At 46.9% G+C, this 25,913-nt stretch overlaps 1 protein-coding gene across 5 annotated transcripts in view; it reads right to left on the reverse strand.

Moving 5' to 3' along the window:
* The window catches only part of STIM1 (stromal interaction molecule 1), a 196,241-nt gene extending 180,260 nt beyond the window's left edge, over window positions 1-15,981 (reverse strand). Inside the window, exon 1 of one of the 5 annotated variants that reach the window (XM_057747449.1) lies at window positions 15,240-15,981. In XM_057747449.1, the coding sequence (XP_057603432.1) occupies window positions 15,240-15,374 (135 nt within the window). In that variant the 5' untranslated portion in view covers window positions 15,375-15,981. The remainder of the gene's footprint in view (window positions 1-15,239) is intronic. The other 4 variants (XM_057747445.1, XM_057747451.1, XM_057747447.1 and 1 more) reach the window with 4 other exon arrangements.
* Window positions 15,982-25,913: the final 9,932 nt, after the last annotated feature.

The following is a 25,913-nucleotide window of genomic DNA, read 5'->3' on the forward strand; positions in this document are numbered from 1 at the left end:
AGATAGCCCCATGCCAACTTCTGGTACTCCAGGAGTCTGGAGCAGGACCTAGTGCAAGGAAAGTATTGAGTCCAGCTGCCAACATTTTAATTAGTCCAACCTGAAAAGTCTATAACCACAGGAGATTAAAAGGAGCCCCCAGGGAAAGCCTCTGCCCTTCACTCAGTTCAGCCAATTAGATCTTGCTCAAGTGCCCTAATTTTTATCACTGAATTCCTGGGGGAATCAGGCCTCACCAAGCTCTGACTTCTGGCTGAGAGTACAGGCACATGCTCAGCTCAGGAAGAGAAGCTGGGTGTGGGCTACAAGAGAGGCAGCATCAAGTATGCCCTGAAGCCCTGACACCCTTCCTGCATCAATTAAGAATTTCCCTCTTGCCAGGCTCTGTTTCCCACCCAGTGTCCTCTGTGACCTATTCTCCCAGTGGCTACACCCTAACCTAATCCACACTAGCAAAGGCCAGTTTTGATTCTCAGTTCAAGGGTACCCCCAACCCAGTAATGTTTGTATTTTAAAGGGGGATTCTCCAAAATGAAAATGACTTCAAGGCTCACAAGAATCAAGCTGCACGGTACACCAGGGGGCAAATACGAAAATTGAGGCACAGAGGGGTGAAGAATCTTGTTCAAGTTAATGACAATATATTACACTCAGGGACTTCCCTGGTGGCATAATGGTTAAGACTCCGCACTCCCAATGCAGGAGGCCCAGGTTCGATCCCTGGTCAGATCCCACATGCATGCCACAGCTGAGAGTTCAAAGGCCACTAAGGAGCCTGCATGCAGCAACTAAGAAGCCCACCTGCCACAACTAAGGAGACCACATGCCACAACTAAGGAGCCCGTGAGCTGCAACGAAGAGGAGCCTGCCTGCCTCAACTAAGACCTGGTGCAACCAGAATAAATAAATAAACAAATAAATAAATTTTTTAAAAAAAGAACAAAGTTTAAAAAAAAAATTACACTTGTGTGTGACAAGACACGCAGACAAGATGGCCAGTTTCAGGCCTGCTCCCGCGACAGTGAGCTGACACAACCACAGACCTGCTCCCTGACAACACCGGAGCAGCCTTCTCCCCTCTTAAGAGGACTCAGGAACACGTGTGCTGCACCAAAAAGATGCCCACAAGAGGACTCCAGGCACTAGGTTTGACCAGCAGCTGCACCCTGGCACCTCTGTCCCGAGCCAGGGCTTACGGTAGTCTAGCAGGAGTTTCCCTCTAAGCATAGCCTAAATTCAGCTAGCACTCTGCCCCCACACCGTGAGCCAGCGGAAGGTTGGTAGAAGACCCTGGGGGAAAGGGATAGTAATCATCTCTCAGGCCAAGAACACCTGACAGGATACGATTGCTTAGTGTTCCTTCTGCCACTCCATTTCACACTAGAAAATGAGAGATGTTCTAATTTTCTAAGGGAAAACTTAGCATGTTCCCATACTTGAAACCCCCAACTGCAGGTGAGAGAGTAGCCTAGGAAGCCTAAAGTGAAAGAAGACCTTCCAAGAAAAACTGTGACTTTAAGCCTGCTCTTATTGGGCCAAAATACTCACTATATATATGGCTCCAACCCAAGCCAAAATCCTGGAATAACACACTCACACAGCACTTGAGGGTTTTACAAAGTGCCTCATCTTCTATTGCCTCCATGAGGTAGAGATTAATATTCCCTTTACTGCAAATTTGAAAACTAAGGCTCAGAGAAAAAAAGCAACCTGTTCAAGATGTCACAAATGGAAAATGGCAAAGCCTGGAGTTGAACCCAGGTTTTCCTATCTGCAAGAGTCTCTGATTTTCCTGCAGTGAAGGCCCAGCTTTGTTAGGAAGCTTAATAGCTAAAAACAAGAGACCTGGATTCTCAGACTTGGAATCCACCAAGCAGCTCCTGTATGACCTTAGGCAAATCCCTTCACTTCTTTGGGCATCAGAAAACTCATCCGTAAAATGGAGTGATGTGGAACAAGCGCAGAGAGATGACAATTCTTTGGTTCCTGGAGTACTGTGAAGTGTAGCCCTTGCTTAGCCCTTCAAAAAAAAGGTCAGCTACCCCCTAGTCATCACAGCCTAGCACTGGCCCTCCTTCAGACCGCCATATATCTTCTGTTACTGGCACCACCAGGCACCTCATTACCCACACTCAAAACATGGCTATACCTTTGCCTCCTTCCTTCTCTCCCTACACTTAAACGCTAAGTCCTGTTGATTCTACCTCCACAATGCTGACCCTGATTTCTGCTCATGAACACCTGCAAAGTCTCCTAACTAGACTCCCTGCCTCCAGCCTCATCCCACCAATGCATTGTGCATACTCGGTGACATTAATCTTCCTGAAGCAAAACTCAGGTCACGTCTCTCCCCTGCTCAAAACCTGCAAGGACTACTTAGTGCCTACAAAGTAAAGCCTGAACTCTTGAGCCAGACACTGAGGCCCTTCATTATCTTTCCTCAATTAATCTTTTCTTTTTTTTGGCCTTATTTTATAGTACTCTCTTTCATAGGTGCCACTCTCCAGCTAACCTGGACTAACCGATGTTCTCTAAAGACTCTTCACTTTGTCCCACTCCATGCCTTTATTCATGACATTTCCTTTGGCTGGAATGCTTCCCACCCAGAGAAAACCTTATATTTCTGCATGAAGTACCTGAAGACCTACTAAGCTGCTACCTCCTCCATAAAGCTTCCCTGATCTCTCCAGGCAGAGGTGATCCCATTTTCCAACAGGACCATAGGTATCATTCATAGGGCACTGAACCTAGATCGCCTTGCACGATAAGCTATAAAATGGGAAACCCATTGTGAAGATTAAACAAGATCAGGTATGTGAGAGTATCTAACCCAGTCCTAGTATAGCATACATGCTCAATAAATAGGAGCTCCTATTATGATAAAGAAAAATGTTCGTACACATTTTAACTTCCCTATTATACTCAATCCTTTTACCAGGCAGGTTATAACATACATGTTGAATGTTAACTGAAGAGGTAAAGAACACTACATAGATACAGACCCTATCCCAAAGCTTATATCTACAAGAGCTCAACTATGATGCTATTTTTGGAGGATACGAACTGAACACACAGCACTCTTTGTATTCACTGTATACTTCACCAATGTGATACTCCCATTCAGAATTTATGGGACTTCCCTGGTGGTCCAGTGGTTAATACTTTGCCTTCCAATGAAGGGGATGCAGGTTCGATCCCTGGTCAGGGAGCTCAGATCCCACATGCCTTGTGGCCAAAAAAACCAAACCATAAAACAGAAGCAAATTGTAACAAATTCAATAAAGACTTAAAAAAAATTAAAAAAAAAAGAATTTATAAGTGAATACGCTTTCTCATTACCTCTGTCATCCCTTACAAATTCTAATCCCAGTTTATTCCAGACCACTTAGCTGATAGAACAAACTAATGCCACTAACAGTCTGATAAGCTGTACACATTTCAATCCAAACACACACCTCCACTTAAATGCATATAGCTGTTTCTTTGCCTTCCACAGTTATTAAACAAAAATAGAATAGCATTGGCCTTTGGGTCAGATAAACCTCAATTCAAATGCTGGCTTAGCCACCTTGGGAAAATTACTTAAATTCTCAGAGTTACAGTTTCCCCATCTATAAAATGAGAAAAATATTCACCTTTAAGGGTTGTTGTACAGATGTAAAGCACCTAGCCCAGTGCCTAGAAGGTAACAGGTGCTCAATAAATAGTAGCTATCACCATTCTTATCACTGAAGTTATTTGAGTTGTCTCAATTACACACTTATCTCTTCAGCAATATACAATATGAGTTTCAGTGAACTTTGCCCTTGTCCCCAAAAGTTTCTTGAAATAAGACCTCCACAAGTCTGAATACCCAGGTACACACACAGAAAAAAGCTGCTCTCCAACCTGCGTTGTGTTACACCTGAAGGGCACCCAGCTCCCCTGGTCCCTACATTCTAGATGCTGGCTCTAGGAACTTGGAAAACATGAACATATTTGTTTTAATGTACACACTGTAGTGATGAGAGTTCTGAGAGCTTCCTGAGAGCCCTGAGATAAGCCAGAGAGGCCAACCAGGAGCAGAGCTACTGAATCGCACTAGAGAAAATTAGAGGCGTATAAGACTTGGAAGCCTGCCTTGCTTGCCTGCCTGCCTGCCTGCCTGCCTGCCTGCCTGCCTGCCTGCCTGCCTGCCTGCCTGCCTGCCTGCCTGCCTGCCTGCCTGCCAGTGATATTCCTGGTCATTACCTAGGCCAGAACTCAATACAAAGCAGCCAGGAGCTCTGTAAATGCGGCTAACGGGGAAAGGGACAGGTCTGTCCCAGCTGGGTCATGCTGGCAGCACAGCCGACTCTCCTATGCCTTTGCCTCCTTTACCAAGGTTCCCTAGAGGCCCCTCCCCATTGTCTTGAAGGAAAGCTGGTGTGATGTCTGCTCAGGCTGGAGTTCTCTGAGGCCCAGGGAGTTCTCAGAATCAGAGATGATATTAAACACCAGTGATCTTCACCGGACTATCCTACCTCCCTGCTGCACAGTAAGCCCAGCGTGAAAGAAGGCTCCCTTCTCCAGCCCATGAGCCAGGCTAAGGAAAGTAGTTCTGTTCATTTAGCTGCCTCACGTTAGCCCTGCGGTAAACCCACGTGGGCCATGGAACCAAAGACAGGGAGCAGGAGGACCCAAGGAAGCCCTGTCCACCGGTCTCATGTCAGGCTTCCCGGCTCCACTCCTGCTGCAGCCACCTGCTCAGGGCAGCCAGTCCTGTGGCAAACAGAAACTGCCAGCCAGAGTCAAGAGCCAAACTATTCCCCAGGGTGGCTGATAACTGCCTCCAAGTGCACCTTCAGGAGGTACTCAATAAACAGGGATGAAGCACCAGGCAACAAAAAAATAGTAAGTGCCCACAGAACTCCTCAGAAAACCCCCATGTGAACTCTACCCCTAATCTCAGGGCACTCTTATCGAAGCTTTTCATAGGAACTGACATCAATTTACTTGGCACTCTCCCTTCATGACTACTCAATCCAAAGATCAACTCATTATCGCTTATCCGTTTATTCAGTAAATATCTATTGGGCACACACCCTCTGACCCGTACTGTGATAGATACTAAGGATGGGTGCTATGGTCAGAAAAAATAGACATGGCTCTCACCCTTAAGAGAGATGAAACTATGCAAAAAACAAACAAACAAAAAGGCTTTAAAAGCTATACAACCATTTCATACAAATTTTAATCCCACTTTCAAGAGAGGAAACAGTAATTTGTGTCATACTGTCAGTAAGGACTCAAGTCAGTGCCCAGTGCTCTTGATTCCACATGAGGCTATCTCTTGCTTTAAGAGGCATAAGCAGGATGTGAAGTACACAGAGAGTATTATAGATAGCAAGTGCTACTGGTGTTTGGAGATGAGAGGAAACGTGCGGCTAGCATAAATCTCAGGGATCTCTTCACAGAGGACTGAGACGTTAGGTAGGGAGGAAGGAGGAGAGGGGAGGACAGTCTGGGAGGAAGTAAAATGACATAAGTAAAGGCAAAAGAGAAGCAGTATAAGGTGTGCTTTGCAAACCAGGACAAAGAAAAAAGCCTGGCAGGGCCAAAATGTAGAGAGGGGAACAGAGGAAGATGAAGTAGGCAAAGTGGTCTGGGTCAGGAAGGAAACTACCACCCATAGAGGGATTTTAGAGCTTATACCATCTCTACTCCAAGCTCCCCAACAGAAAACGAAAGTACAGTGTTGTTGGCTCATTTCAGGTTTTTCCTTGCAGGCCTCTCACTGAAATAAATTTGCTCCACTCTGATCAACATGACAGGGCCATAGCCATCCCTATTCAAGTCTCACCTGCTTTAGCAAGTTGTGCCAACGCAGGCAAGGCTTTGTCAAATTCTCAGTGCCCAGAAAGCTCCTCCTTGGCACCTTCTAGGTGGCCATGAGTAACCCCACAAGGCTTTAGATACATTGACCCTGCCTGTGGAGGCCCCAAATCTATACATAATGCAACCTGCTGAGCCAAACAATGGTGACATATGCAGTACAACACTCTGAGCCACCTGCTTCAAAAAGTCTGCTCTGTACATCCCAACAAACAGATCTCTCCCTGCATGAAGTGAGATTGCCAGGAAAGTACAGAATGCAGATATTAGTCACCATTTGCCACAGATATTACTGGGCTTCTTTTTCTGCACATCACATAAAAACTTCCCAGCTGGACGGGGAAGCTCCTCAGAAGAGGCGTTGACTTTGCATACCCCCAGTTCTGCTCAGCACAATTTCTGTGAACACAATACAATATTGTGAACTGCTTTCTGCTTTTCCTCTGTATAGGTCTCAGACCCCCTATCAACCCAAACTGGCTGCACTGGGGTAAAGAAGCTCCACAACAGAGTGGGAACAGCATGTAAATGATAATCAGACAAAATGAGATTCTGGCCCCACCTGAGACATTGGACAAATTTGTTCCTGTCATATATAAATTGAGAGATGGTACTTAAAAAGCCCTTTCAACTTTGATATACTAGGATGTGAAGTCCTAGCATCCAACACCAATAGTCCAAAAGGTCAGAGTAAGTTTTTCAGCTGTCAATGTCCCAGTTCAATGCCACTTACAAGTCTAGCTCTCAGAAGCCAAGTTGGGGCTAGGTCAGTGGCTATACAATGGGCTCCAGAACTAAAGGTACCAGACAAGGAGCTGGGAGGCATGACTAGAATCTAGGATAAGAATCTAGTTTAGAACTGTGTTTAAAACAGGGGAGGAGTACAGATGGAGGAACCACGTCAACTCTACATGTCAAAGCAATGCAGTCATGCATGAACCAAAAGGACATAATACCAAAGGGAATACAGAAAGACTCCATAAGACTCTAGGAGGCAAAGCAAAGGAAGTTAGAGAGGACTTCCTAAGTCCTAAGAGTCCTAAGACTTCCTAAGTCCTAAGAGCTAAGAGGACTCAGCACCCAGAAGCCACTGTTCCCAAGATCGTGGCCCTAGAATGATGTCACAGGCATCCTTTATGATGGCCCCCCGTGATCCCTACCCTCCTGGTATTCATGCCACTGTATAATCCCTTCACCCTGACTTGCTTCTAACAAATAGAATGGAGCAGAAGTCGTGGCCCATCAGCTGCAAGATTAGGTGATAAAAAGACTGCAGCTCCAATCTGGGGCACTCCCTCTTGGATCACTTGTCTTGGGGGAAGCCAGCTGTCATGTCATGAGGCAGCCCAGCGCAGAGGCCTGAGTGGCAAAGGACCAAGGCCTACCAACAACCACATAAATGAGCTTGAAAGCAAATACTCTCCCCTCAGTTGAGCCTTCAGCCCCAGCCCAAAACAGCTTGACTACACCCTCATGAGGAACTTGAGCCAGAGGCACCCAGCTAAGCAGCACCCAGATTCCTAACCCATAGAAACTGAAAATGATAAATGTTTACTATTTTAAGCCTGTACGTTTGGGGATAATTTGTTATGCACCAATACAGGTAGGGACTAGGCCCATCTGGTCAGCCATTTCAAGTCTGCAGGTGGGGCTCAGGAAGTGGTAACACCCAGCAAATGGAAGGAGGTGTAGGCCGGAAATAAAGTTGAATACTAGCACCCAGACTTTATCAACGGCTTCCCTAGGGCCCAGAGTAAGCCTTGAGTAAAAGCCTAATTTGGCCACACCCACCTGGTGGGTACACCTGAAGTAAAACAATGCTCTCAGAGAAGCGACTTCCATTAAAGAGGCGCCACCATAAGAAGACACTCAGATTCTGACTAAGGCTTTTCAGGCCCATAGAGGCAGAGGTTGAGAGGACCCAGCTATCCCTAAATCTGCAGTACGTTAGAGCTTATAAAGCCCTTTCACCACATAAGTTATCTCATTTGATCCTCACTACAAATCTATTCACTCAGGTTATGCCCCTTCTACAAATGAAAAAAACTAAGGCTGAGAGAGGTGAAGTGAGTTACCCTCTATGAGGTCCACAGATAGCAAGGAAAAAAGCTGGAACTCTGAAGCTCCCCTAAATCCAGGTATTTATGTCTGCTGGCTGCGGCCAACTCAGACCCTTCTGCCAATCAAGGTCAATCATCTCATCCAGGCTTTTACCCAGCCCCACCCACTTATTTCCTAACTCTCTCCTCCCCACTACACATAGGTCCTTTGTGGAATTAGACAGTTTCCCAGCTACTCTTTTTATTTTTTGTAAATTTATTTACTTATTTATTTATTGGCTGCATTGGGTCTTCATTACTGCCCGCAGGCTTTCTCTAGCTGCAGTGAGCAGAGGCTACTCTTCGTTGCAGTGCGCAGGCTTCTCATTATGGTGCCTTCTCTTGCTGTGGAGCATGGGCTCTAGGCATGTGGACTTCAGTAGTTGTGGCACGTGGGCTCAGCAGTTGTGGCTTGCGGGCTCTAGAGCACAGGTTCAGTAGTTGTGGCGCACAGGCTCAGCAGCTCCGTGGCATGTGGGATCTTCCCAGACCGGGACTCGAACCCATATCCCGTGCATTGGCAGGCGGATTCTTAACCACTGCACCACTAGGGAAGCCCCCCAGCTACTCTTAACGGCATTCTCCTGGTAAGGCCTGCAACAATAAGAGTCTGCTTTCTTTAAAATCCTAGACAAACTTCTTCCAAGCAAACTGAGGCTGTTGGACTCAAACTGATCTCGATGACTTTTTTAACAAAAGCAAAAAGTGAGAAACTCTTTTTTTTGTTTGTTTGACCTCACCACATGGCTTGCAGGATCTTAGTTCCCTGACCAGGGATCGAACCCAGAACCCAGTGGTGAAGGGGTTCTAACTACTGGACCACCAGGGAATTCCCCCAAAATGAGAACGTCTGAAACAGTGAACTTTCTAAATAAGTGAAGCTTATTTCTTCAACTTTACCAAACCCTTTCAAAGAAAATTTTTTCAACTTCTAAGTGCCTAGTAAACCACAGTAGAAATAGAATCAGACAATAAATTGCCTTCAACTCAATTTTACAAACTCTACAGTATGTAGAGTATACCACACGCCAAGGCTTGCGTGCTAGGAGCTTGCTGTCCTAACCCCTGAGGAGTTTAAATCAAGGAAGGCCGGCATATACACAAGTAACTCCAACAGGGTAGCATGACTGGTAAGATTATAGACTCCATCATCCTCCAGAACAGCACTTTGTGATAGGTGACTAGACTATTCAAACACCTTTGTTAACATAGCTATGGCCAGACCATTGAGGCTAAGGCTCTGCACGCAGGTTGGTGAGGGACACGCTGCCAGGTAATGTGTTCTGATAAAATAACGAGGGCTTGATACACAGATCCCCAGAGTTATGGTTCTGATCCTGCCACTTTTTAGCTATGTGACCAAGAACACAAATTTCTCAGCTACAAATTCTTCACCTTTAAAACGAGCAAAATGGGAATTCCTTGGTGGTCCAGTGGTTAGGACTCCATGCTTCCACTGCAGGGCACACCGGTGGTCAGGGAACTAAGATCCCGCATGCCACATGGCAGAGCTGAAGGGGGGGAAATGATCATAATAATAAAATCAGCTCTACCTACTTTCAAAGTTGAAGATAAAATAAAATAATATATTGAAAAGGGATGAACAGATCTGAGCTTGGATGAAAATATAAAGTGCCCTGGGTAAGCAACACCACCAAGGGTTAATGAAAAGCCCAGAATGTGTACCAAGATACAATGAGAAAGTATGAAAAGAAAAAACAAAATACAATCCATTCAAACGGGCCCTAATTTCAACTTTTCCAACAAGCTTTAACAGAAGTTTTAGGCTGGGCACCTTAAAAACAGAGGTAAATAAAATACAACCCCTCCTCCCTTCTACTACAAAGAGCTTACACTTGTAAGACAACAAATATACGTACAATGTGCTATGTGTTACATTAGAAATTTATACAAAGTATCCAGGGGGTAATAAAGAAAGCTCCATATTGTTATTATTTGATTTCTTACACTGTATTGTGGGCACATGGGTATTCAATGTATTATTCTCTATACTTAGTTGTATACCTTAATAGTTCATAATTTTTTTTTAATCAGCAATAACAAAAAAAGAAAGCTCTGTTGGAGATCCAGTTTGGTATCTCTCTCTCTCTCTCTCCTAAAAGTCTGATAGCCAGAACTGGTGGGTTTCCTGGAGAATCATTTCTCACACAGGGCACGATACCACAGCATGCCCATGAAGTCACTCAGCATCGTATCTCTAAGCCACTCGGCAGGAAATGAGGGGCCCTCTGGGGCTCAAACCTAAGTCCTGTGGAGACCTAGGAAACCCTCCCCTCAAGACCTCATCCCTTCCTTGTCAGAGAATAGGAGTTCTTAGCATGAAGGCTCCAACACCTAAGAGGCACGTGAGAAGAATTCAGGGAGGGCTGTAAATTTGGATGCGAAAGAAATTACATCTTTATTTTCAATATTCTCTTACTGAAAGTTAGCATTTCCTTCAATCATATTTAATAACCAACCATAGTATTATTAGTACTACCTATGATTTTGTCACCAACAGAAATTACAGACATTTTCATGTCACATCACATTGGTGCAGGTATTTCCAAATATAATTTACAATCATCATTACTTAAAAATTATAGTAGTTATCAGACCTGCCACAGATCACACGTGACTGCAATCTTCCTGTCTCCCAGCCCTCATGTGAGGTAGTTTGCCAACTATGAAGCCACTCTGCCCAGTTATGGTTCGGCCACCAATGAGACCCCAAGTGCTCACACTGGTGGTCCAGGCCTCCACGATGCCCCCTTTCCTCCAACAATCCCCAAGTCAGACCACTCTCCACCTGGTTCTCTTATGCCTCCGCCTGACCCCTCCTTCCAGGAAGCCCTCCCCAGCCACCCTAGCCTAGCTCAGCCCACGCATAGCTCTTTTAATCCTTGGCCTATACCATCTACCCTGCTTGGTTTTGTGCTTCATTAAGCCTGTGCATTATGTTGTATTTAATATTCTCTAAATATATATCCCCACCCCCACCCCCAAGCTAGACTTCTTTGGTAGCCCTAAGTTCCTTCTATAGTACAAAACAAGCAGTAAGCTCTCATTATGGACTTGTGGGTTGAATAACTGATTAAGCCAGGGTCCCTGACTCAAATGTCTTAGTCTAGTTCTACTAATAACCAACTGTGGAATTTCTATGTGATGCCTCTCCAGACGTCAGTTTCCTCATATGTAAAAATAAGTAAGTTGAACTAACTGATGTTTCCACCTCTTAACTTTTGAATTAGGCAACCACTTTCTTATCTCCCCAAGATCAGAGAAAAATTATGGAGGAAACTGAGAAGCCTCCCCCAGCTCTCCCAGGCAGGGTTAGTCACTTGCTCCTCTGGGCTTCCCACAGCCTTTTGTATGTTTATATCATACCTCTACTACAGCATTTATCACAAAGTTTTAAAAGAGTGTATAACCTAGTTACTGAGGTGGAGTTGGGGAGAAGAGTCAGACTGCCTGGGTTCAAATTCTGGCTCTATTCACATCTATCTATATAATCTTGGGTAAGTCACTTGACCTGTCTATGATTTCCTCACTTATAAAATGGGGATAATACGAGGCACACAGAATGATTGTAAGAATTAAAAGGAATAAAATGTTTGGAATAGTGCCTGCCACACAGTAAGCACTAAAAAATGTCAGTTGCTGTTACCACTGATGTTACTGCTGTTATTAATGTCTTACTAGGCACTGGGCTCCTACTTCAGCTGGTTCTCTGTCCTCTTCCCACTCTCCATCACAGCACTCTATTTATGTTTTCTTCCAAAGCACTTACCACAAGACACTATATTTATGTACTTATTTTCTATCTCCCCACTAGACTGTAAACTCCATGAGGGCAGAGTATATGTCTGTTTTGTTCATCCTTAAATTCCCAACAACAAACACAGCACCTGGCCCAGGGCAGGCACTCATTTGCTGAATAAACAGCACATGTACTGATACTGTTCAATGTGTGCTGAATAAATCAACCTGGTTAAGGATGATTGTCAAAGCTGAGGCGTAGGTGCAAATGATGTCCTAGCTGCCCCAGGATTAGTGTGACCCTCTGCCCATCCCCCAGTATTAGTCTCAGCCAAGCCCCACCCACCTGCCCTTGGCCCCAGTCCAGTTCCGGGAGCCACCCTCAGCTAAAATTAGCATAGCCACCAAGATGGCCAGGCCATTTATAGCCTTGGAGGCAGCAGCAAGTAGCTGGGTGGGCAGGCAGGACTCTAGCCTCCCACTCCATGAGTGGTTGATTGAGAAGCCAACCTGTACTCCATAAACTGCCTAGATGCCTGTCCTCCAAGGCCCAGTTCTAGTTATACTGAGTCAGACCACAGTTCCTGAGTAGAGGCCCTCAACCATCACTGGCAGTCACAACTCCAGAATCACATGGGACCCCCCACACGCATTCTACGGGAAATATTTTGAGTTTCTGGAGGCAATAAGTCCAGAGTCTAAGGGAGGTACCAAGCATCAATTCCAGGCCAGTTTCAGAAGTGCAGGCACCAGAGCAGCAGTCAAGCACAGATCTTTACTGAGAAAGTAACATAGCACAGCTGGGTTTACAGGCATCAAAGAGCCAGAAGGTGACAGGAATGGCCTCTCCCAATGAGAAGGCCTTCTAACAGAGCACCTGCCTTCCCTGGAGGGGCAGACCTTTAAGGTAGCCATATACATCCAACAAGAGAAAAAATGCAATTTCCTGGCCCCTGCAGAAGACTTTCCAAAGGAGAGAAAGCCCTTTTCTTCTATCTCTGCTACAGTCACCAGGGTCTGCCTAATTAACTCACCAGGAGGAAAGTAACCTTCTCTTGTCCTTGCCTAGTGCTCCCTTAACAGGGCAGGGCCTGAGAAGACGGAAGAAGTCTAGGACTTAAGAATCAGAAAACTGAGGACTTCCTTGGCCTTCCAATGCAGGGGATGCAGGTTCGATCCCTAGTTGGAGAGCTAAGATCCCACATGCCTCACTCGCCAAACAACCAAAACATAAAACAGAAGCAATATTGTAACAAATTCAATAGAGACTTTTAAAATGGTCCACAACAACAACAACAAAATCTTAAAAAAAAAAAAAAAAAGAATCAGAAAACTGAGCACCATCTGAATTACCTACAGTGCCATTATAGGAAGTAAAAAAAAAGAAAAAGAAAAAGAAAACTGAGCACAAGACCCAGTTTCATCAACAATAAAAAAAAAAAAAACCCACCTGCCCCGCATTCTAATAGAGCAATTGTGAGACCTTAGTGGGAAAAACAGCTGTGTGATTGTAAAACACAAACTTTAGAGAACAAATTGACTAGATATGTTGAATCTGATTTAGAAAAGTGGCAGTTTTAAGGGTAAGTAAAACTCCTGTGTTCTGAGGATACAGAGGGACTGGAAAGACTACAAGAGTTCCTGGCTGTGTAGAAAGCTCCTCACCAAATCCTTTGGCAGAGTCCAGTCCAGGAGCCCAGTCCACCTCTTTGCAAAAATGAATTTGTATCTGAGTCAAAGTCCCAGACAGACCCAAGGGGACAAACTACCAGAACAACAGTGCTGGGCCTCCAGGTTACCACAAACCATAGCCATTCCCAGCACCTAGGGGCTCTGAGATTTTCTCCCTGGGATTCAATATTATTGTGATGAAAGAATCTAATTTCTGAACTGAGAAGAAAAGACCAAAAGAGAAGCCTAAGTAGTATAAGCAACACACCCAGGCCTCTAAAATACGTTGTGTGAAGGGCTGTCTCCACAAGCTCAAGTCAGGGGGTGGTTACAAGTGGTGCTGGAATTACCTATGGCATGTACAAACACAAATCTTTCTGACAGTTGGCTAATGCCTAAGTTCAAAACTTCATCCTTTTTAGCACTGTGTCTAAAATAAAGAACTCTTCCTCCCCCACAAAAAAGAAATATTTATTTTATGTCAGGCACTCATATATTCGGGTGAAAAGGGATATATTATCAGTTACAAACAGGGATGTCACTGGGACAGCAAAGATGCTCCTTAGGTCTTCTTTGCAGTTTGACCTACATCTGCCTGCTACTCTTCCCCTTCATAGCCCGATGAGAACCAAGCTTTGAGCTAGGTTTCAGGGCCCAAGGAGACACTGTATGGAGAAACAGAATTAATAGGCAAGAAGGACCTGTCTTCAAAGCAACAGCCTAGGTGCCATGCTTCTACACAGGGCAACCCTGGCCCCCCTTGGAAGCCAACTCTTGGCGTACCTGCAATCACACCCAGCCCAGTCAAGGAATTTAAAAGGGGGTTTCCTAAGAAACAGTCTAGCACCAAAGCCAGCCTCTGGATCCATCCGTGAAACTTCCTGGCCACCATGACCTATGCTTCCTTTTCCTCTTTGTATCAACGGGTATTCACTGAGGCATCCCCTCACTTGAGCTTGCCCCCCCATAGAAAGAACCCAGCTATAAACTCTCCTCACTCTGCATCTCACTGCTTTGGGCAGATCACAGGGACAGGGTGAGAGAAATGGGGATAAAAAAGAGAATTCCTTCTAAGCCTTGTGTAAAACAACCAAATTTTAAAAGTGCTTTTTTCTGCAACAGGATACCAGGGCTCCTACTGTTGGACAAGGTTCCATGAGTGCATAGGAAAAACTAGGACAGATCACAAATATTGTAGAATTCCTACCCTCATCAGTCAGAAGAAACAGACTAAGCCAACAAGTGGTCCCAGGAATTATACCACGCCCACATCAAGAAAAGGCCATTCAACTCCCTGGTGGTAAAGAGGATTCCATCTAAGGAACTGCCTTGATATTTCAAATGGGCACAGCTAGGAGACAGCAGATTACCTAAGGGAAGGGAGGGAACAGGGTTCCCACGCTCATTGGAATACAAAGGCACACCTCAACACTAAGTTACAGACTAACAGAGTTGGCCCAGTCTTGACTTTCCCTGCCCAACCCAAGTAGCCTCAACCTCCCCTGTGCTGCCAAGTGCTGAAACCCGCCAAGAGCACCAGACTTATCATCTGCCCTGGCCATTATTCCAGACAAGTAGTCCTGAGAAGGGGGTCTTGACTTGTTGGTTTGAAAGGCTAAGGTGCCCCCAAAGCAAACCTCTTTTCACTGCCAACAAAATACACTTCAGGAGGGATGAGGAAGGTTGTTCAACAGAGATAGACATTAGCAGTGGCTCCTGAACGGAAAGAACTCCCTGGACTACTAAGCACAGGCAGTAGGGCCAAGTGTGGGTCCTCCATCAATCGCAGGTGTAGAAACCTGGAGTTCAACTCCCCCGCCTTGGGCAACTCAGCTCCTGCTCGCGGCAAGGCCTTACCTGCTGCAGTGGACTCCTCAGAACTGGCCCCCGAGCTGGTTCCTGTCGGCTTCTCGCTGTGGCTTTGGCTGAGGCTCTGGCCGTGATGCAGGAGAAGCCCCCAGAGGAGCCACAGGGCAAGACGAGCGCACACATCCATGACTCCAGGTCTCAGTCAACATGCGCCTGATGTAGACGCCTTAGGATCCCCGAGGCAAAGCCGGGAGCCCGGGAGTGCAACTGACGGTCCTGGAACCCCAGGCAAGATGCCCTCCAGGTACCGCAGCTGTCCAGCCACCCGCGAGTCTGCCTCCTCCGACAGCCAAAGGTCAAGTGCTCCAACTTTGGGCGCGGGAGGAGGGCCGGCGCCTCCGGTCCAACAGTGAGTCCACCGGAGCTGCGACGGCCTGAGTGCCCGGTAGGCTCGGGCCGCTTCCGGAGAGTTTGGACAGGGTGGCCGCTGAGCCGCTGTCAGCTCCGCAGCCGGCTACACCCCTGCGGGAGGGGGCGGGCGGGAGGGACCTCCCGCGGGCACGGGAGTGGGGGAGGGAAAGAAGTGGGGGGAAGAGGGGGGCACCTGGCCTCGCCCCGCCGAGGATTGGCGAGCGGCACAGGTTCGGGAAGGGCGTGCGACTCCGAGGCCCCCGCGGGCGCGGGCGGCTCGGGGATCCCAGGCCTCCTAGGCCGAGGTCAGCGCTCCCGCCCAGTCCCGTGCCCAGGCGGCCGGCGGTGCCCAGGTTCAGCAGGCGGACGCGCACGGGCCAGGCCCCGGACAGAGGCTCCCGGGCGAGCGGGCGGGCGGCGCGGGGCGGGCCCGGGGCGGGCGGGGGCGTGCTCTCCCGCAGGCCCGCCCCGCGCCGCCCGGCCCCCAGCGAAGCCCGGGCCCGCCCCAGCGCCGGGCTTATCCCGGAGTAACCTGCTGGAGGCAGCCGCCCGGCACCCCCGGACCCCGGCGGGCTCTCCCGGCCCTCGGCCCGCGCCAGTCTCCGCCAGGGCCCCTCTCCCCAGCCGAGGGTCGGGTCCCGGCCTCTCTCTCCCCTACAAGCGTCTCTCCCGCTCTAGCCGCCCGCGAACGGGCGGGAGGGGCCCTGACACGCAGTCGCTCAGGTAACCCAGGCCTGCGGCGGCAGCGGCAACGATGACAGTAGCTGCCCTGCCTGGATCTCCGGGCCTCGGTGCCGCTCCACTGGCCTAAGCTCTAGAGCCGGGCAGGGCAGAGGCCCCTCGGCACCACGACGGCCGCCCGGGGCTGCCTTAGGCGACAACGGCCAGGCCCGATTCGGCCGGGGGCGCGTTCCCAGCCCCCAACTCCGGGCCGGCATCCCAGGCTCAGGCATCCCAGGCTCCGCCCTCCCGCCGCGCCTCGCAGCCAATCGGCTTCCGCCTATCTGCAGCTTAGGAACCCGCGCGCTTCCTCACCCGCGTGCAGCGGCCCCTGGCGGGCAAATCTGGGCTCTGCGAACAAGACCCGAGCTCCTTGGGAGGCCCTGCCCCTTTGCAGAGGGTTGGGGAACTGAGCGAGGACCCGCCCCGGGGAAGAACCATTAGGGCCTGCTAGTATTTTCAGAGGAAATGATGCCAGAAAACAAAACGAAGCGTCCAACCACTATAGGTAAAAATTGCCCTACACATTCCTTAAGTGTTGGCTAAAGGGCCCCATCTGCCTTCCTGACCCCGCTCCCCGCCTCATGCAAGCTAAGTCGGATGCCCTCTCTTAACTCTCACAGCCCGTTTTCCTACTCCCCCCCTCCAAATCCCTCCCCCTTTTTGCGGGTTCGGCCTGTGGCTGTTTCCTCCCTGCATCTCACTCTCCCAGCTCTCTGTGTGGCTTGGGGGTGTTAGCGACTTGAGAATGAGTGCCCCCATGAAGAGGGGGCCGCGCCTGGGCCTCCTTCAACAGAGCCTGCACTTCCTGTTCTCTTCTCAAGTGTGCTGTCAGCAAATCTTTACTGAAACCTGCTCTGTGCCCTACCCTGTCCTTGGCACGGAGGCAGGGGAAGGGATTAGGCCCCGTCCCTCCTCTGACAGTGCTAAGCCAGCTACCTGTTCTAAGCAAGCCTTCGGAAGACCGGGAACACGGATTTGCCCAACAGCTGCCTGGCTTAAGGGTTGGGCTGTTGATACAAAAATACACATCTGACGTCATTTACTACCACTCTCCCCACTCTCATTCAACTTCAGTCACACTGGTCTTCTTTAAGTTCCTCAAACACATGGAACATCAGCCACCTCCCGGCCTTTGTATCTGCTGTTGCTTCTACCTGAAGCACCCTCCGCTCCCAGCCTCCCTTCATATGGCAGGGCCGCTCATTCTCCCAGAAACAGTTCAAGATCTCCTTGGAAATTCTTACTCTGATCACCATCTCAGGTCCAGAATTGGACCATACGTGTATCTGTCTTCCCCCACCGCATAGAACTGTGACTTTTCAGAGGTCAGGGCTGTGCCTTACTCATCTCTGGGAAATGGCCATCCAGCCATAGGCCCTGTACATAGTAAGTGCTCAATAAAAGCTGGCTCACATGAGTTAATTCATTTGATCCTGCAAATATTTATCAAGTAACAACTGCTTGCTGGGAAATGGCCCTAACAGAAGATAAGCCCCTGATCTAGGTTCTACTAGACCTATACTCTGAGCCAGGAGTCCTAAACTCAAACAGCAAAGTGGGAAAATAGCTAATATTATTGAGAGAACTAGGTGGGAGTAATAGGGAGTGGTAGGGACTGGGTCACACTGGTGAGCTGGCAGGAAGGTGGACTCAGTATTGCTGGATCATCTTTATGAGAAGATGGAATTCTAGACTTTTAAATGATATAGCCCCTTTATCAACGTGGACCTACTGTATAGCACAGGGAACTCTACTCAATATTCTATAATAAACTATATGGGGAAAAAATCTGAAAAAGAATGGATGTATGTATAATAACTGAACCATTTTGCTGTACACCTAAAACTAATGTAACATTGTAAATCAGCTATACCTCAATATAAAATAAAAATTAAACAAAAAATAAAAAATAAATTTAAAAAATTAAAAAGGAAAAAAAAGATATACCCCTTTAAAAGTATAAAACCCTACATAGGCCACATTAAAGCACATCTTTAGCCTAAATTGATCACTCAGACTACAAGTTTATAATTTCTGCCTAAGCCAACCCACCTGTCTGTGCACTCATTTGTCAAAGAGAACACACAAGATAAAAAAGGAAAGTAAATGAGGCTTAATACAACCTCCTTTAAACTCAAGCGCATCATTCTCTTAGCTACCATGTGATTTCTTTGGAGGTATGGGCGCAAAATGCATTTGGTACAAAGAGCCTGGGTCTTGGAGGCAGGAAGCAAGGGTCTATTACCAATTCACACCAAGACCTTGAAACTCTCAGAGCCTTTTACATTTCCTGTGAGGCTAAAATGGTGTCTGAGAACTGAAAATAGAATCACCATATGCTGCAGCAATTCCACTTCTGGGCATATGCCCCCAAAAATTGAAGGTAGGGTCTCAAAGAGATATCTGTACACCCATGTTCATAGCAGCACTATTCACAATAGCCAAAAGCTGGGAGCAACCCAAGTAAGTGTCCATAGTTGGATGACTGTTTAAACAAACTGTGACAAATATATGCAATGGAATATTATTCAGCCTATAAAAGGAAGGAAAGTGCACATGCTGCAACATGAATGAACCTTAAGGACATTAAGCTAAGTGAAATAAGCCTGTTACAAAAGGACAAATACTATATTATTCCACTCATATAAGTTTCCTAGAGTAGTGAAATTCATAGAGACAGAAAGTAGAGTAGTGGTCATCAGGGGCTGGGGGGAGAGGAAGACAGGGAATTGTTTAATGGATATAGTTTCCATTTTGCAAGATGAAAAGAGTTCTGTAAATTGGTTGCAAAACAATGTGAATGTCCTTAATACACTTAAAATGTAAATTTTATGTTACGTGTGTTTTACCGCAGTTAAAAATAAAAATAAATGGTGTCTGGGAGCAAAAGCCATGGCCTGGACAACAGGAGAAACATTCTGGTCTCATCTCTGCCTCCAAGATCATGATGTGACATCAGAAAAGCCAGTTCCCCTCTGGATCTCAGTCTCTCCAACTATAGGATGGGTAGGTACCAGATGACTGATCCAGTTCAGCTTTAATATTCTATAAGGTAGGAAAATCCTGAGACCTCATGAATCTTCTTGGATCAGAAGCTGAGACTCTCACCTCAGTAGATCCTAGGTTGGGTCCTCATGTAACTGTAGCCTCTGAAAGAACCCCTCACCACATTGTGAGTCTCAGGAGGACACTGAGAGCTTGGTTTTATTTTGTTTTGTTTTGTTTTTTTTCATCTCTGTGTCCTTTTGAAACCTATACACCAAACCTTTACCATGTGCCAGGAAAATCTCCCTTGCATCACTCTTAGGGCCTTGCTCCTAATAGATATTCTGCAGATGTTGGTTAAATCAAACGGGACTAACAATTCCTATGCCTCTGTTCCACTATTTGCAAAAGCTTTCACATCTATTATCTTATTTCTCCCTCACAAGACCTCTGCTAGATAAGTCAGAGACTATACTCATTTTACAGGTGAGGAAACTGAGCCTAAGAAGATAAAGTGGCAACCACATCAAGTTCTCTTTCTCCTTTGGGATTTCCTCCCCATCCTTCAACTCTCAGTTCACATGATACAAATCATTCGTGCCTTGATCAGTGATGACAGCATAGCATGAACCAAAAGTTATGATTAGTCAAAAAAAAGAGCCAGCTCAAAAGTCACCTTCCTTCCTTTCGCACCATCCCTGACTTACCCTGTCTCTCCAGTCTTCTGCTATACCTTAGAGCAGTGGCCCTCAACCTTTTTGGCACCAGGGACAGGTTTCATGGAAGACAATTTTTCCATGCTCAGGGGTGGGGTGGTTGTGGGGGTGGGGGTTGGTTCAGGCAGTAATGCAAGCGATGGGGAGTAATGGGGAGCAGCAGATGAAGCTTCACTCACTTGTCTGCCACTCACCTCCTGCTATGTGGCCAGGTTCCTAACAGACCACCAACTCATACCGGTCTGTGGCCCCGGGGATTGGGGACCCCTGCCTTAGAGTACTTATATAACTGGATTATGATTATCCAATAAGTGTCTATCTTCCCCATCAGTTTCTGAGCTCATCAAGGACTTCGCTTCCTCCCTTCCTTCCTTTCTTTCTTTCTTTCTTTCTTCCTTCCTTCCTTTCTTTCTTTCTTTCTTTTTCTTTCTTTTTTTTTTTAAATTTTTTTGACTCAAGACACGGCATGTGGGAATCTCAGTTCCCCGACCAGGGATCGAACGCATACCGCCTGCATTGGAAGCATGGAGTCAACCGCTGGACCGCCAGAGAAGTCCTAGGACTTCATTTCATTTATCTTTGTATTCTGCCAAGCTAGGACTGTACCCAGTACAGAGCTGGTACTCCATAAAAGTAAATGAATGAATGATGTGTACAGCAGCTTAACTGTCCTTTCTCTACACCACAGGTTTCTGATTACCAATAGCTTTCATTTGGAAAGTGAGCGAATCTTCAGTAGAAGTGTACTAAAGAGTCCGAAATCTCTTGCTCAGAAAAGTTCAGTAATCTTTGAGTTTAGGCTGTGTTATCAGTGGTGCTCCCTGGTGTCCAATAATGGCAAGTACAGCTATCACTAAGAAGCTGCCCAGAGTCTGGCTGTGTAGGGAATGAGGAGAGAAATCTTGACTTCTAACAACTCTTTCCAGGTTAGCTTCACAAAGACAATGATCTCCCTTTCCAGAATCAGTTCTAGAATTTTATTGCCAGTGTTAATTTATTCAGCATCTACCAAGCCCCTGTTTGTAAAAGTTCCTACACTCAAAGAGCTTGGTTTTTAGGGGAAACATATAGGTGAAGAGTAACTAAAACTTGTTGATAATGTCTTAGGAGAAACTGGTACAGGGGCAGGTGAGGGACCACAGAGGACAAACAAGTAACTGCCTTAGGCAGTTAGAGAGGCTGTGCACATGGATTGGGGGAGCAAGAGGGGTTCTGGAATTATAGAGCCTATATTCATGTCCTGGCTCTGCTGTGTAGCTCTGAGCAAACTGAGCTGCTCCGGGAATGTACCAGGGCTGAAGAAGGAGGAATTTCCCAGAGGGAGTATGCCAGCTGACCTGGGTACCACCCAGTTTGGAGAACCTCAAAAAAGCAAAGGTGTCCTGGAGGCCAACAGGACAACCATTGTTCTACCTGTCTGAAAGGAGGGACCCTTCTGAAGGATTGGCATGTGCTTCCCACTCCCCCACGCCCACCCCCCCATCCAGTTATTTCCTCAGAGGGAATCAGGAAAAATGGATCTGAGGATGTGACTCTAGAACTTTGTTTCATTTGTGGCTTCCCCCATTTGTTCTTTCTGCTGTCTCCTGTATTGCCCCTCACCTTCTCATTTCACGAAATGAGACATCGGGCTTATCTTTGGGGGTAACAAGGGGAAGACTCCTATTTCTACTCAGGCAGGCTGAGAGAGGGAAGACCAGGGAATCAAGAGGAGACCCTGGTCGGCTGAGTCCCGGGAGCCACATCAGAGAGAAAGAAGAACTCAGATTTAGGGTTAGCTTGAAGAGGCAAATCTTATGGGCCACTGGTGAGCTATAGGAGCTGGAGCTCAGGGAGGACCAGGCTGGGAAGACCTGTTTGGAAAACACCAGGGCAGGGGTGAGATCAGTTCAGGGCTTTTCGCTTTCCCTCTCTGTCTCCATCTTGCTCTTTTAGAGTCAGCTTTAGAATTTGACTTTAAGAAAGAGAGGAATTATCAGGGGGAAAACTTGAAAACAACATGAGTGTATGCAGAAATTAACTAATGTTTATTCATTGTACCCTGGGCAATCTGCTAGACACTTGGATTGCTTATCTCATCGAATCCTCACAATCCCATAAAACACACAGTATTGTCATTCCAATTTTAAAATAAAACTAAATGGCTCTTTTATGTGCTCTTATAGCACTCTTCACTTTTGTATAATTACCTGTTTAAGATTTATCTCCCGTGCTAGCTACTTCAGGACAGGGGCTTGTCTCCGTTTTCACCACTGCATCATTGGCTTGTGACACTATACCTGCCCCAGAGGTTTTCAGTAAATCTGTGTTTAAGGAATGAATAAGAGAGGTCATATGACTTGTCAAAAGCCACAACGTAAGTGGTACAACCAGGATTTGAATCCTGGGCCATCTGGCTCCAGAACCTGTCTCTGATCTCTCTATTCTACCCCTACCAAGTGCTTTCATATGTTGTCTCATTTCTAAATGTCCTAGCCCAGTGACCTTTTCTCTCAGCTACTCATGAACACAAATGTACACTGCCTACAAAGAACTTGCCTATTCCGGGAAAGCAAGTGAGAAAAACAGTCCATCTGGGGTTGTGTCCTCTTCCTACCCTCTTCATCTCACCATCCTCTTCCTCCAATAAGCCTTTGCAGACAGCCCCATCTGTCTACCTGTCTTCCTCTCTTCTGGCCTTATTGGCCCTTCCTATATCTGTGCCACAAAAGTAGCTCCAAGTCACCTGGCCTCTGATGCTTCCATACATATTAGTGCTATATTAAGGCAATTTTATTCCACAATATACTGAAGGCAAATGTGTGCTCAGGCCTGCCTGTGCCCGGCCTAGTGGGTGGACACAGAGATGAATCAGACACAACCTCAAAGAACTTACACTCAGTGGAGAAGGCAGACATTAGGCACAGGTACAATTAACTGGAGCACAAAGCAAGATGACCTAAATGGTATTAAAGAACCACTAGCAATGTGCTACATGCATAAACTTTAATTACTTAATGATTATTTTGAAGTGTGTATCATAGAAGGTCACAGCTCAAAGTTATCGTCTGGTTCAACTCCTTGTTTTCCAGTAGAGAAGTCTAAGGCCCAGAGAAAGGCGAGGCCTCATCTAAAGTCTCACAAGCCAGTCTGCCTGAGCCAAGGCTAGACCTCAGGTCTTCTGAAACCCAGCCCAGGGCCCTTTCCTCCTCTGCTAGTAGCTTCGTATGCAGCAGTCCCATCAAACATCCTCAAGGCCAAGTCAGGTTCTCCCACCTAAGCAAGCTGAACCAGAGCCAGGCATGCTTAAGACCAAGGCCTCAGGAAAGGCAGTCACCCCAGGCTTCCAATCCAGTCTTTTAGTCTACTGCACCTACCTTTACCATCATCCTTCGAAAAATGATTTCCAAATATCTTTGCAGAAAACTTTTTTTTTTTAACAAGCCCTTTATCCAGAACACTAGTATATACATCAGATAGAAGTGAACCAATTCCAGTTGATGGAAAAGAAGGCCAGAGCCCCACTATTTTCCCACCCTCAAGTCCTGGGAAGGGAACTTTAGGAACACAGTTCAAAAACCTTTGCTCTGGGACACAACTTTTAGTGGTTTCATAGAAGCCATTTTAGTATGCAGTCCCCCACTGAACCCGGTCTTTGGTTGTTGTTGTTAAGAATATGTGTTCTATGTGCACTTTATTTTTTAAATACTTATTTGTTTATTTAAATATTTATTTATTTATTTTGGCTGCACATAGGATCTTCGTTGAGGCATGTGGACTCATAGTTGCAGCACTTGATCTCTTAGTTGTGGCATGAAAACTGTCAGTTGCTGCATGCATGTGAGATCTAGTTCCCCCACTAAGGATCAAACCCGGACCCCCTGCATTTGGAGCGCAGAGCCTTACCCACTGGACCAACAGGGAAGTCCCCTGAATCCTGTTTTTAATGGAAACTCACAATCCTTTCTTCACCATCAAGTGCCAAGCACCAGCCATGTGCTCCCATTAGAGTATGGAAGGGAATCAGATGTTCCCCTTGTCTTTCCTGGTTTCCTCTCCTCCATAGAGAGCAGTATGTCCCAGGTGCTGTGGGCAGGGAGGAGAGAGACCCAAACTCTGCCTGGTGGATCTGGCGAAGCTTGAGCAGAAGGATCACGGAGAATGAATTCATCTACTCAGTATATACCAGCCTGAATCTGATAGAGGCTTTAACATCTCTGTTCCATAGCATACCCACTAGCTACATAAACCATCAAGCATTTGAAATGTGTTTAGCCAAAATTCAGATGCACTGTAAATGTAAAACATATACCACATTTCAAAGACTTAGTACAAAAAAAGAATGTAAAATATCCTATTCATTTTTATAATCAATAATTTGTATACCAATTACATGTTGAAGTTGAATGATAATATTTTGTATATGTTGGGCTAAGTAAAATATATTATTAAAATTAGGGACTTCCCTGGTGGCACAGTGGTGAAGAATCCGCCTGCCAATACAGGGCACATGGGTTCAAGTCTTGGTCGGGGAAGATCCCACATGCCACAGAGCAACTAATCCCTTGAGCCACAGCTACTGAGCCCACGTGCCTAGAGCTCGTGCTCCACAACAAGAGAAGCCACCGCAATGAGAAGCCCATGCACTGCAAGGAAGAGTAGAGAAAGCCTGTGAGCAGCAACGAAGACCCAACACAACCAATAAATAAATTTATTTTAAAAATTAAATTTTACCTGTTTCTTTTTATTTATTTATTTTTTGGCCGCATGGCTTATGGGATCTTAGTTCCCCAACCAGGGATCAAACCCAGTGCCCCCTGCAATGGAAGGGTGGAGTCCTAACCACTGGACCACCAGGGAACTCCCTCTTTTTATTTAAAAAAAAAATGTCATCACATTTTTTTAAGTTACATATGTGGCTCACATTATATTTCCACTAGACAGCACTAGGAGAGACTACCAAGTACATGGCAGAGGTGGTGTGTGTGTGCGCTGGCGAGTGCTGTTGGAGGCAGTAGTCCATTAAGGCCAGATTGTGAAAGACTGAATAGATTCCGCCTGGCAGTCAATACAGGAAAGAAGTCAGGAGGAAAGAATAGAATGCACAAAGACCCAAAGATGTGGGCAGGCACGTTGTGCTTTGGGAACTCATTCTTTATAGCAGTATGATTTTTAAAAAGAAGAGGAAAAGAAGCTTTTGTTGAGTGTCTACTTTGAGCCAGGCATTGGCAGCAGGCCTTTCACATCCATTCTCATCTTCACAACTACAGGACGAAGGGAAGGTTATTCTATTTTGCCAAAGACAGAATGGAGGCTCAGAAAGGTTGAACTATTTATTCTCGGAGTTGTTCTTCCTCTTTATCTGGACAGCCTCTTGGAGACGGGGAGCCTTTCGTTAACTCCTCTGTTTTCCTCCACAGCACCTAACACGCAGCTCTGCACGTGGTAGGCACTCAGAAAGTTTGTCTTGAACGCAGAGTATTTTCTCAAGTCAGAGCTCCATGCGCAAAGCCAGGGAGCAGAAGCACCAGAGGGCGCCCACGAGTATTCTCACCCGCGGGTCCCCAGGGCCCGGGCAGGATTCAGGACTGGGTGCGGCCCTTCTGTCCCAAGCAGCTGCGCACCCCAGAGAGAAGAGGGGGCGAGGGGAGCCCCACGTCCTGGCTCCGCCCCGCCCCCTCCCCAGAGCCCAGGCGCGCGGAGCCGCCGGGTGCGGAACGACGACACGACATCCTGTTTTTGGGGCCCGCGGCTCCGCCTGCGCCTCTGCTGATCTTGTCTTTCCCCGGGTGCTGACGCCAGCTCTCCTTCCCCCAGTCTCCGCACCCTTCCCAGGGGTCTGGGGCCTTCCCACTACTGAATCACCGCCACCCCGCACTCCCCCGGGGCTCGGGGCAGGGGTGGGGAC

Source organism: Hippopotamus amphibius, chromosome 9 (genome assembly GCF_030028045.1).
Source record: "Hippopotamus amphibius kiboko isolate mHipAmp2 chromosome 9, mHipAmp2.hap2, whole genome shotgun sequence".
Lineage (NCBI taxonomy): Eukaryota > Metazoa > Chordata > Mammalia > Artiodactyla > Hippopotamidae > Hippopotamus > Hippopotamus amphibius.